Below are 13,391 nucleotides of genomic sequence, written 5' to 3'. Positions count from 1 at the left end.
ACCGCCGGGCGATCAGGGGGCTAAACCTTTATTCGGTAATAAACGGCGGGTGCCCTGACACTATAAAAAATAAACGAACTAACCAGCGTCACCCGTAACGGTTATACAGTGATCAGTGGTGAAAGGGTTAACTAGGGGGCAATCAAAGGGTTAAAACATTTATTAGATAGTATATGGGGGTCCCTGTCGCTATAAAACGCTGACGGCGAACCTAAATATTTACCTCCCTAACTAGCGTCACCAGCGACACTAATACAGCGATCAGAAAAATGATCGCTTAGCGACACTGGTGACAGGGGATGATCAAGGGGTTAAAACTTTATTAGGGGGGGTTAGGGGGGTATCCTAGACCTAAAGGGGGGTAATACTCACTGCCCTAACACTGTAACTGTCACAAACTGACACCATGCAGTAATCAGAAAAAAAAAAAAAAAATACTGCTTGCTGTCAGTTTGTGACAGGGGGGGGGTGATTGGGGGGGGATCGGGGGGCGATCGGGGGGGGATCGGGGGTGTAAAGTATGCCTGGCATGTTCTACTGTGTGTGTGTGTGTGTTGGTGCACTTACATGTCTTCTCTCCTCGGCGCTGGAACGGAAACTGCCGAGCCGAGGAGAGATGACATCACATCCTCTGCCTGTTTGAAACTACACACAGGCAGGGGAGGATTCCGATTGGCTGGGAGCGATCGCGAGGGGGGGGCCACGATCGGATGGTCTCCCCCTCGCCTCCCGACGCTCCCAGTCAAATGCCGACCGCCGCTGGCACCGGGGGGGGGGTCCGATCTGACCCCCCGCCCGCGGGAGGCAGATCACGTACAGGTACGTGATTCTGCCTGCCCGTGCCATTCTGCCGCCGTATATGTGCGTTAGGCGGTCGGCAAGTGGTTAATGTACACACAGCACCCCATATTGACAGAAAAACACAGAATTTTGACATTTTTGCAGATTTATTAAAAAAGAAAAACTGAAATATCACATGGTCCTAAGTATTCAAACCCTTTGGTCAGTATTTAGTAGAAGCACCCTTTTGATCTAATACAGCCATGAGTCTTTTTGGGAAAGATGCAACAAGTTTTTCACACCTGGATTTGGGGATCCTCTGCCATTCCTCCTTGCAGATCCTCTCCAGTTCTGTCAGGTTGGATGGTAAACGTTGGCGGACAGCCATTTTTAGGTCTCTCCAGAGATGCTCAATTGGGTTTAAGTCAGGGCTCTGGCTGGGCCATTCAAGAACAGTCACGGAGTTGTTGTGAAGCCATTCCTTCGTTATTTTAGCTGTGTGCTTAGGGTCATTATCTTGTTGGAAGGTAAACCTTCGGCCCAGTCTGAGGTCCTGAGCACTCTGGAGCAGGTTTTCATCCAGGATATCCCTGTACTTGGCCGCATTCATCTTTCCCTCAATTGCAACCAGTCGTCCTGTCCCTGCAGCTGAAAAACACCGCCACAGCATGATGCTGCCACCACCATGCTTCAATGTATTGGTCAGGTGATGAGCAATGCCTGGTTTTCTCCACACATACCACTTAGAATTAAGGCCAAAAAGTTCTATCTTGGTCTCATCAGACCAGAGAATCTTATTTCTCACCATCTTGGAGTCCTTCAGGTGTTTTTTTAGCAAACTCCATGCGGGCTTTCATGTGTCTTGCACTGAGGAGAGGCTTCCGTTGGGCCACACTGCCATAAAGCCCCGACTGGTGGAGGGCTGCAGTGATGGTTGACTTTCTACAACTCTCTCCCATCTCCCGACTGCATCTCTGGAGCTCAACCACAGTGATCTTTGGGTTCTTCTTTACCTCTCTCACCAAGACTCTTCTCCCCCCATTGCTCAGTTTGGCCGGACGGCCAGCTCTAGGAAGGGTTCTGGCCGTCCCAAACGTAGGATTATGGAGGCCACTGTGCTCTTGGGAACCTTAAGTGCAGCAGAAATTTTTTTGTAACCTTGGCCAGATCTGTGCCTTGCCACAATTCTGTCTCTGAGCTCTTCAGGCAGTTCCTCATGATTCTTGTTTGCTCTGACATGCACTGTGAGCTGTAAGGTCTTATTTAGACCGGTGTGTGGCTTTCCTAATCAAGTCCAATCAGTATAATCAAACACAGCTGGACTCAAATGAAGGTGTAGAACCATCTCAAGGATGATCAGAAAAAATGGACAGCATCTGAGTTAAATATATGAATGTCACAGCAAAGGGTCTGAATACTTAGGACCACGTGATATTTCAGTTTTTCTTTTTTAATAAATCTGCAAAAATGTCAACAATTCTGTGTTTTTCTGTCAATATGGGGTGCTGTGTGTACATTAATGAGGACAAAAAATGAACTTAAATGATTTTAGCAAATGGCTGCAATATAACAAAGAGTGAAAAATGTAAGGGGGGTCTGAATACTTTCCGTCCCCACTGTATACCCCAATTTTTTTGTAAAATATGAAAGATGCTTCCCTGGGGGCACCATGCGGGCTCGCTCTCGAGTCCCACTGCTCCGTCCATTGACACAGGCAACGGGACTTGGCTCTGCCCCCTGCTCTTGTGTCACCCAATTTTATTGACAGCAACAGGAACCAATCGCTCCCTCTGCTATCAATATGTTCATTAAGAGAGAGACAGCGGCGGGAGCCACTGCGCTGGTGCACATCCCTGGATCTGATGGGATTAGATAAGGAAAAGGGGGGGCTCTGGGGGGCAGCTGCAGCCCAGAAGGTTTTTCACGTTAAGGCATAGAATGCACATTATGACAGACTTACTTGTACTGGGAGCCCTCCAGCACAGCGTTGTCAAAGCTTCCAGCGCCATCTTCACCCATTCTTCCTTCTGGATTTGCAGGCTTCGGCTGTATGAGTGGTGGGGGCCGCGATGACATCACTCCCGCACATGCGTGCAGGAGCCCTCCGCTCTGGAATGGAGCTCTGAAAGTCCAGTGTGGTATGCTGTCCCTTCAGAACGCATGCACTGGTAATGTCACCGGCTGCATGTTGTGTGAATATTTCCTAAACAGTGCAAGTTTAGGAGATATTCACTGTACCTACAGGTAAGTCTTATTATAGGCTTACCTGTAGGTACAAGTCCAAAAGTGGAGTTTCCCTCCACGTTAAACACTGTATTACTACGAGATACAATCAAATTGTCCCCATGACAGCTGTACCTCTCATAAGAGAAACACAATGTCACAATAACATGTCACAACAAATCATAGATAATTAGGTGTTTGAATGGAGCTGAGGGGCTCTCAATTCCCCTACACCAAACAAATCTAAAAATAATTAGATACCTAAAATAATTATTCAGGAGGGAATGGGCCTAATGAGCCCGGATTTTATTGTGGATTAATTCCCAGGGCTATTAGGAAAAATATAAAGTCTGTTCATGGAGCAGTGTCAGAAGAGGGAAGAATTGACAGGGAACCACCAGTCAATACATTTTTATCAATGATCAGAATGTGAAAATATCAGTCTGTGAGATTATGCATTCTGCACCAGATAAATCTGATGGTTTCACTTGTGCCATATTGCAGGTAAGATTATTATTCAGGAAGTTTAGGACTGTCTGCCAGAAAGGACCATGGGGAGGTAGAGTTTGCACAAGGTTCTCTCAGCTCTTCTGGTGAGTGGAATGAAAATGGGGCCATTTCTACTGATGACACATAATTGTGTACAGTGATTAAAATATTACTCCAAAAAACAACATACTGTAGAACATAGATTCCTAGACATAGACAGGGTTAGTTCACTTTTTCAGAAAAAATAAAAAGGTGACCTATCACCCTACACTCTTTTTGAAATCCCTTCTCTTCTTGCTCTTCTTTCTGATGGGCTTTCGGGATGGATCAGATGGATAACGATTGGTCAAGGCGGTCAAGTGTCATACAGCATTTTTGCACACGTATACAGGCTTTTTAGAAGGGTAATTCAAGCATTTACATGTGTATTCTTCAGGCATTTTTGTTTTAACCAATGGAAAGCACTACAGGGAGGAGACCAATTCTTACAAGGCTAAAAATGTCTAAGAAAAGCAGAAAAAAAATAGATTCAAGCGTTTACAGACATTCCCATTGAAGACTATGGGGCCAGAAACACTCAAATTTGCCTGAAAAGTAGCTTATGTAGCTCTTGGAGCTCATATGTGAGTAGCCACCATTGAAATACATTGAATTTAGAATGTTGTGTGTTTTAGATCTTCGAGCTACAATACACTAAGATATGAATGTGGCCTAAAATAAATGAAGGGTTTCTGTTAACAAAAATAAAATAAATGAGGATATAAAAATGGTTAAGGTAGGTAGGATTTTCAGTATGAAGCTGAGAAGAAGAACACAGGGACATGACCTCAAACTAGCAGGATGAAAGTTACATAGTTACATAGTAGGTGAGGTTGAAAAAAGACACAAGTCCATCAAGTCCAACCTATGTGTGATTATATGTCAGTATTACATTGTATATCCCTGAACGTTGTGGTCGTTCGGGTACTTATCTAATAGTTTCTTGAAACTATCAATGCCCCCCGCTGAGACCACCGCCTGTGGAAGGAAATTCCACATCCTTGCCGCTCTTACAGTAAAGAACTCTCTACGTAGTTTAAGGTTAAACCTCTTTTCTTCTAATTTTAATGAGTGGCCAAGAGTCTTGTTAAAGTCCTATCTGCGAAAAAGTTTTATCCCTATTGTGGGGTCACCACCAGTATGGTATTTGTATATTGAAATCATATCCCCTCTCAAGCGTCTCTTCTCCAGAGAGAATAAGTTCAGTGCTTGCAACCTTTCTTCATAACTAATATCCTCCAGACCCTTTATTAATTTTGTTGCCCTTCTTTGTACTCGCTCCATTTCCAGTACATCATTCCTGAGGACTGGTGCCCAGAACTGGACAGCATACTCTAGGTGTGGCCGGACCAGAGTCTTGTAGAGCGGGAGATTTATCATTTTATCTCTGGAGGTGATCCCCTTTTTAATACATGCCAATATGCTGTTTGCTTTGTTAGCAGCAGCTTGGCATTGCATGTCATTGCTGAGCCTATCATCTACTAGGACCCCCAGGTCCTTTTCCATCCTAGATTCCCCCCAGAGGTTCTCCCCCCAGTGTATAGATTGCATTCATATTTTTGCCACCCAAATGCAAGTTCAAAACTAACCTTAAAGGGGTTGTAAAGGTAAAAATGTTTTCACCTTAATGCATTCTATGCATTAAGGTGAAAAAACTTTTGACAGTACCGCCGCCCCCAGGCCCCCCGTTTTACTTACCTGACGCCTCGAATCTTCGCTGCTCGCCCTCGTCATCTTCATTGCAGCTCAGCCTGGTCGCTGATTGGCTGCAGTGGATGGATTGAAAGCAGCGCAGCCATTGGCTCGCGCTGCTGTCAATCACATCCGATGACGCGGCGCGCCGGGGGGCGGGGCCGAGTGATACAGCGAGCGGCTATAGCCGCCGGCTGTATCACGGGAGCGCGCCCGCAAGCACTCACCACCGTGCGAGGGAGCTCGCATTAAGGTGGTAAATGCTTGCGGGGAGGAGCTGAAACAGCCGCCGAGGGACCCCAGAAGACGAGGTTCGGGGCCACTCTGTGCAGAACGAGCTGCACAGTGAAGGTAAGTATAACATGTTTGTTATTTTTAAAAAAAAAAAAAATTAACTTTACAACCCCTTTAACAATTATTATTTTACCGAAAGAGTATGTAATTCTTGGAACAGATTTCCAGCAGAGGTAGTGAGTCAGTCAACAGTAATCATGCTTGGGACAAACATATATCTACAAAAAAGGTAAAAAAGAAAAAAAAATTATATAAATAAAAAATATAATAAAATGGGGTAAACTTGATGGACCACTTGTTTTTTTTTTTTTTCTCTGTCGTCACTCTTCAATGTTTCTAGCGAGTCTGCCCTTTTCTTTTAAACATTTTATTGTTTATAAAATCACTAACTGTTGATTGACCCACTACCTCTTATGAAAGTCTGTTACAAGCATCAACTACTCTTTCTTTACCAAATCCCGCCTTTAGGACGTACCCATACTTGTGTTTGTAAAAAAAAAAAAAAAAAAAAAAAAAGATTGTTCTTAACATTTATCAATCCATCAGTAGCATGACATTACAGTGAAAACTTCTGCTGGAGAAAGAGTCACATTGTCTGAACCAAAACAGCGGTTCCAATAGAGTGACTTTTTATTACACTGCTCTATAATGTGATGCTGCCAATAGAGTAAAAATGTATCAAAAGCAAAAGAATAACTTTTTGCAAAACAAAACTCTCTTGCGCCAATTTTGCTATCATGTCACCCCTGTGCATTAGATAGCATACAGACATAACATTGGGAATCATTTTAGCTGTAAGCTAAGTAGTAACTCCCACTGCTGAAAATGCAAATACAGTTTGAGGATATGTAAAACAACAAAGCCTGTGATGCTAGTGTTGTATTGCCCCAGTATAAATCACCTATAGGGAAAACATCTAGCACAACCTTTTTTAAACTTTTTACGCCAGAGAAAACCTTAGGCTTCATTCCCACGAGGCGGAGCCGCTGCCACGGAGTCTGCCTCTGTCCGCCAGCTCAGCGGGAGATCTCTCCATTGATCTCTGCTGAGCCAGATGACAGGTCCCTCTCTGCTCACTGAGCGGGGAGGGGTTGTCTAGCGCCACTGGTTGCTATGGAGAGCTTGGATGAAAACGGACAGCATGTCCATTTCATCAGATCTCACCCAATCCGATCCGCCAGGGACGGATGCGAACATAGGGCCATCCGTCTGATTTTAGCGGATCGGACCGGGTTGGATGTCAGCGGACATGTCACCGCTGACATCTGTCGCTCCATAGACTAACATGGAGCGCCCGTTCAGGGACGCCAACAAAACTGACAGGCGGACCTGAACAGTCTGACAGTGTGAAAGAGGCCTTAAAATAATTTTCAGGTCTCAGGGACCCCATGCTAAATTAAAATCAATGGTGGTCAGTGGGAATGATACTCCTTACATTAGTGGTCAGTGGGAAGAATGCCCCTTACTTTGGTGGTCAGCGGGAAGAATGCTCCTTACATTGGTGATCAGTGGGAAGAATGCTCCTTACATTAGTGGTCAGTGGGAAGAATGTTCCTTGTATTAGTGGTCAGTGGGAAGAATATTCCTTATATTGGTGGTCAGTGGGAAGAATGCTCCTTACTTTGGTGGTCAATGGGAAGAATGCTCCTTACATTAGTGGTCAGTGGGAAGAATGCCCCTTACTTTGGTGGTCAGTGGGAAGAATGTTCCTTGTATTAGTGGTCAGTGGGAAGAATATTCCTTATATTGGTGGTCAGTGGGAAGAATGCTCCTTACATTAGTTGTCACTGAGAAGAATGCTCCTTACATTAGTTATCAGTGGGAAGAATGTTCCTTACATTAGTGGTCAGTGAGAAGAATGTTCCTTTATATTGGTGGTCAGTGGAAAGAGTGCTCCTTACATTGATGGTCAGCAGGAAGAATGCTCCTTACATTGGTGGTCAGTAAGAAGAATGACCCTTACATTGATGGTCAGTGGGAGGAGTGCTCCTTATATTGGTGGTCAGTAAGAAGAATGCTCCTTACATTGGTCGTCAGTGGGAGGAATGCCACTTACATTGATGGTCAGTGGGAGGAATGCCACTTACATTGACGGTCAGTAAGAAGAATGCTCCTTACATTGATGGTCAGTGGGGAAGAATGCTCCTTACATTGATGGTCAGTGGGGAAGAATGCTCCTTACATTGGGGGGTCAGTAAGGAGAAAGCTCCTTACATTGGTGGTCAGTGGGAAGAATGTTCCATACATTTTTAGTCATTGGAAGGAATGCCTTACATTGGTGGTCAGTAAGAAAAATGTCCCTTATACTGGTGGTCAGTGGGAAGAATGTTCCTTACATTGGTAGTCATTGGGAGGAATGCCCCTTCCATTGGTGTGGCATTGGGCCTGGAAATATCCAGGTACAATCAGATAGGAGGTTAGTCTATTCCAGTTCCAGCAATGTTTTGAGGAACCCTGGTTGAGAAGCGCTGATCTAGAATATAAAATATACAGTATAACTGTGCAGTTAAAAACACACTCCCTTAAGAAGAGCTGGAGAGAAAGGTGGCAACTAAATTATTAAAAAGATTGCCCCATCTTACTAAAAACAAAAAGTAAGGAAAGGTGGCTTTGCTTAGTTTTGTAATAATGATGCCCTAGAGGCGATGTAATCAATAGCTATACATACTGTATCTCCAAAGTCTTTGCAATGCTATGTCAAGTGGACGCGTTTCATCCTCTTAGACATCGCCTGGGGGGTGATGATGACGATGTCTAAGAGGACGAAACGCGTCGGGTAGGACCCCACTGCTGCCATACTTTTACAGCGCTGATTTTAAGGAATTCATGTGAGTGTATCTCTTTTTTAATAAATTTTGGTACTTGTTTTACGGAATCACACTATGTGGCCATTTTCCTCCCTATTATACTATACTACCATCCGCCTTCCAACACCATCTCGAGGGACCCACTAGCATCCTGTCTGCCCTTGGACTTTCATCCCTACTACTCTTCTGAAACATCTACCATCACCCACCACCCAAGCCTGATTTGACCCAGTTGGGCATATGCCCTCTTGGGTCTACGTGATCTGGTAAGCCTCCCTATTGTCGTGGTGGTGTGTCTCTTCTGTGTTCACTCCAGATGTCACATATTTGATATGTTCCTAACACGAAGTCACTGAAATTATATCGACCATTTTACGAGTCCTATATGCATGGAGGACTTTTCTTCCAGGGTTTTCCTTGATACCTTTCAACATCATTTGGACATTGTTTTTACGTTGAACTTTTAGCGCTACACATATTCTCTGTTTTATTACTATATGCCTTCATCATACTGGTCGTGTTAGCTGCTTATTCCTCTTTTTTGGCAGCGCAGAATTATTTGTTACCCTACTCTTCTAGGATTTTTGCCATTCTATGAGGAAAAATGGCCGCAGTTGATTTGCCTTTCTCTACTCTGAATCAGATGAGGTTAATCCTGATAAAAATAGTTCTATTTTCCATGTAGGTAGCTATGTGGCATTGAAAACACAGTACTGAAGGCTGAATGGTGAGGTCAGCTGTACACAAAAACTTTGTAGTCAGTCTTTTTGACTTGTGGAGACGCACACAGTTGTATCCCATAGAAGCCATATCCCATATAAAAAACCTTCTGTGTTCATTGCACCCCCCCTCCAGGCCCCCCTAATACTCAACTGAGCTCCCTCTCCATCCAGTAATGTGCACAAGAGATGAGCTCAGATTCTCCCAGGCCTCTCATTCTTCCTTGGCTGAGACAGCAGTGGGAGCCATCAGCTTCTGATACTGTCGATCACAGCCAGTGAGCCAATGAGGAGAGAGCGGGGGGCTGGGCCGAGCCACTGCTCTATGTGTCTTATGGACGCATAGAGCAGGGCTCAGGAGTGAGCACGCTCAAGTGCCCCCATACAAAATGGCTTGCTATTGGGGGCACTGGCTGAAGAAGAGGAGCCAGGAGCGCCAGCAGGGTACCCAAAAAGGGGAGGATCAGGGTTGCTCTGTGCAAAACCATTACACAGAGCAGATAAGTATAACATGTTTGCTATTTTTTTTTTTTTTTAAAGAAACCTTTAATGTCACTTTAATTTCTAACCTGTCCAATGGTCGTCATTATACCTATTGCAGCCGCAGGGGTCAGATAACATACATGTAATCCCCATGGTTCTCTTTGGGTTAAAATAGATATAAAATCTAAATCTATTTTTCACTTGTTTGGCCTTACTGTATACAGTTTACGTAATCAATCAATTTTTTGTTTTGCAATTTTTTTACCTGGAGACCCGGGCAGTAATTACACTTTCTGCTGCAGGCTGATAACACTTCTTTCATTCACTGGATTTCGGTTCTTTCAATTAAGGAGTCTTAAGCTGGCCATACGCCAATCAAAATTTGTCTGGTTCAGCAGGAACCAGACAAATTTTGATCAGTGTACGGCTGCCCCTGCTCATCAGAATTTGATTAACTTCTATTGAAGGGACATGTTTAAAAAAAATGTTCTCAATCAGTAGCTGCAGCCAATCAACTAGATGCCGCTGTCAGAATACAATGTCCCATTAGGAGAGGGGGATTCCTCCACCCACCTCATTTGTGGCTGGTTGAATGAAAAGAAACTGTTGACCAAACGAAAAAAGTTAACAATGTATGACCAGCTTTACTATGACATGTTTGTAGTAACTAGAGAATTCTACATGCAAATGCATCCTGTCTAGGAATGTCCACTTGTCCAAACTGATGTCCACCCATCTTGGTATTTTGATATTTGCATGCCTTCTCCTGGCTGGTTGCTCAAAGCTTAAAGTGAATGTAAACCCTCACATATACCCAGTGAAGTGGACAGCCTCCGATGATACACAGGGATGAAACAAATCCATCTACATAAGTTTTACATGTATATCTGCTGTCTTCAGCTTTATATATTGTTTAGAAAGTGCACGTAGTGTTAGGAGATTTTCTCTTCCTTTTCAACACTGCAGTGAAGCCTCGGCATACAGTCAAGACAACTGATTGGAAGAAAGGCACACACCCCCTCTTCTCATAGGTAGAGCCTTTCAGCTCTGTTCGTTGAATAGTTCAGAGCTCTCCTAATCTATTTATAGCATGCTCCCCAACACAAAACTCCGGCTGCTTTTATCATATGTGGCGGAGAACTTGTCAGGAGTTATCAGGCTGATAACAGAAGAATGGGGCAGGAGAAAGCCACAAGACATAGTGCTTCGAAGAGAGATAAGAAAACCCTGAAAATAGTGTATATGTGCCCAGCTCAAATTTCATGAATCAGGTTTACATTTACTTTAACGGTGTATGTAAAACTAACTTTTTTCTTTAATTACTCCCTTTTTTCTTTTCCTTCCTTCCTCACCTTGTTGCCTTAAAGGGCTAGTTCACCTTTTCACAAAGTATAAAAAGGCAAATTAACTCACAACACCCTTCCCACTACCCGTTTACCTACTACACTTACCCCCTTCAATGATTATCTTCCTCTGTCCATGCCAACTGGACATTAGAAAATGCAGTACATAGACCAGAGGCTGTGTAGCATTTTAATGCTTGCAATGGTAAGCGGGCATTGGTCAGCACCAGCACATGATTGCGCTCACCATCTAGACTCTCTCTGAGCTCTCAAAGAAAGAAGAGTGTAGAAGAGCCTGGTTTTCAAATTTCTGGGCCATGGCATCAGCTAGCATGGCCACTGAAAGAAAATCCTTTAAGGAGGTAAGTGCAAAGTGGACAAGAGGTGTGGAAAGGGTGCTGTGAGGTACACACCCAGCCTGGCCTTTCCAAAAGGGATAAATTATATAAAAGGAAACGCCCTGTTCATTTATGCATTTATTGATTTCTTCTAAGTGGTTATAATATATCTTTCAAATTGTTAGTATTTCTTTACTGGCTCTCAATACAAAATCCTTCTGGGTGAAAGTAGCATACAAGTGCTTGTAAATGTTTACAGATAAGAGTGTGGAATGTCAGTCTATCTGTCAGTCAGTTCTACTCTTTGAGTCATTTTTACATTTGAAAATGTACTGTTTTTCTACGTGAACATGAATATGAATGTGAATTTAGCTATAACAGCATATAGTGGTTAAAAAAGGACAAGAACGTTAAATATGTAAAGTAAATAGTTTTGGTCTTATTGCTTAGCAACGAATAGGAAACTGCTGCAAAGTCCAGACAGACACCTACGTTCAAGCTTACTGCTTTTATGGTCTTTCAGAATGTTGGAAAAAGTAAACCCACTTAACTTTTGAGAAATTAAGTTGACCAGAAAGTTGAACCTACACAATCTCAGCAATAGTTCTGTACAAAGAGTTCAAAGACATCAAGAGTACTCCGCTCTCCGAGACAGTTTGTGTTCTAAGGACATGAGTAGGAAGAACCAGACTGGGGTCACAGAATTCCTTCTCCTTGGTTTCGGGAGTCTCGGTGGGTTCCGAGTAATTTTGTTTGTACTATGTTTGTTGGTCTATGTAATGACTTTGCTAGGGAACATAACAATAATTATACTCATACTCACCAGCCAACTCTTACACTCACCGATGTACTTTTTCCTTTGCCATCTGTCCTTTTCGGATATGATGCTCACCTCGGACATCGTGCCAAATCTATTGCACATCATCTTGGAGGAAGGGCGCACAATGCCATTTATCGAATGCATTACCCAATTCCAACTCTTTGGAGCTTCCACTGGAACTGAATGTCTTCTGCTCACCGTCATGTCTTACGACCGATACCTAGCTATCTGTGATCCATTGTCTTACCTGCCAGTGATGGGCACAAAGTTGAAACAACACCTAGTTGCTTGGTCCTGGGTTCTAAGTTTTGCTATCACTTTAACCATAGCACTGTTAATGTCCAACCTGCATTTCTGTGGGCCAAACATCATTGATCATTTCTTCTGTGACTATGTACCCATCCTCCGTCTCTCTTGCTCCGATACTCGCTTGTTACAGATTGTGGATCTCATCCTAACAGCGCCGGTGACCCTTTTACCATTTATCTTGATTATTATCAGTTACATCTGCATTTCCATTGTGATTGTTAAGATCCCCAATGGAACTGGAAGGCAGAAGGCATTCTCAACCTGCAGTTCCCACCTGACAGTTGTCTGTATATTTTACTTATCTCTCATGTCTATATATCTAATTCCATCGTCCGGGAACTCTGTCACTGCACTTAAAATTCTCTCCCTACTGTACACAGTCATCACCCCATCTTTAAATCCCCTAATATACTCATTACGAAACCAAGAGATAAAAACAACCTTTATAAAAATGTTCTGCTTCAGGTACAAAATATAAGATACGCTGGTTTATGTAAAACTTGGAAAAGTAATAATAATCCTTCCTGTTCCAGAATAGTGAAAAGTCAAAAAACTGTACTTATTTTGCTATACTGAAGGCCTCTCATAAATCTCAAATCATGACGGCATGTCTTCAAAAAGGTGAGTATAAAAGCTTCTTCTTTACCAATTAAGGAGTAAAATGTCCCATAGAGTAACCAACGCTAATGGGTTTCTGTCAAAAGATGACCTTACTCATAGCTTACTATGAGCTATGAGTAAGGTTATCTCGTGATGAAAACACGTTACAGTTGGTTGCCCTATGGAACATTTTACTCCTTAAAGTGGCGTTCCACCCAAAAATGGCACTTCCGCTTTAAGTGAAGGTGACCCCCTGACATGCCACATTTGGCATGTCATTTTTTTTTGGGGGGGGGGGAGCGGATACTCTCTTTTTAGAGGGATCCAGCTCCCACTTCCTCCTGGGGCACCGCGGTGCTGGAAGGAAGTTCCCCTCTCCCTCTCGGCAATCATCTGGGACACGTCACAGGTCCCAGATGATTGCCTGGCCAGTCACAGGGTGCAGCACGGTTCGC

General features: G+C 43.5%; 1 protein-coding gene across 1 annotated transcript; it reads left to right on the top strand.

Moving 5' to 3' along the window:
* Window positions 1-11,878: 11,878 nt before the first annotated feature.
* LOC141109882 (olfactory receptor 11A1-like) lies at window positions 11,879-12,814 on the top strand. Its single transcript, XM_073601138.1, has one exon. The coding sequence runs from the start codon at window positions 11,879-11,881 to the stop codon at window positions 12,812-12,814; it is 936 nt and encodes a 311-aa protein (XP_073457239.1).
* Window positions 12,815-13,391: the final 577 nt, after the last annotated feature.

This window comes from Aquarana catesbeiana, linkage group LG10, assembly GCF_042186555.1.
Source record: "Aquarana catesbeiana isolate 2022-GZ linkage group LG10, ASM4218655v1, whole genome shotgun sequence".
NCBI classification, from domain to species: domain Eukaryota; kingdom Metazoa; phylum Chordata; class Amphibia; order Anura; family Ranidae; genus Aquarana; species Aquarana catesbeiana.
The sequence above is the reverse complement of the archived record's forward strand: the minus strand, read 5'-3'. Positions and strand labels throughout refer to the sequence as shown.

Excerpts from the sequence above, each read along its gene's own strand:
- LOC141109882 (XM_073601138.1), top strand. The coding sequence starts at position 11,879 with ATGAGTAGGAAGAACCAGACTGGGGTCACAGAATTCCTTCTCCTTGGT.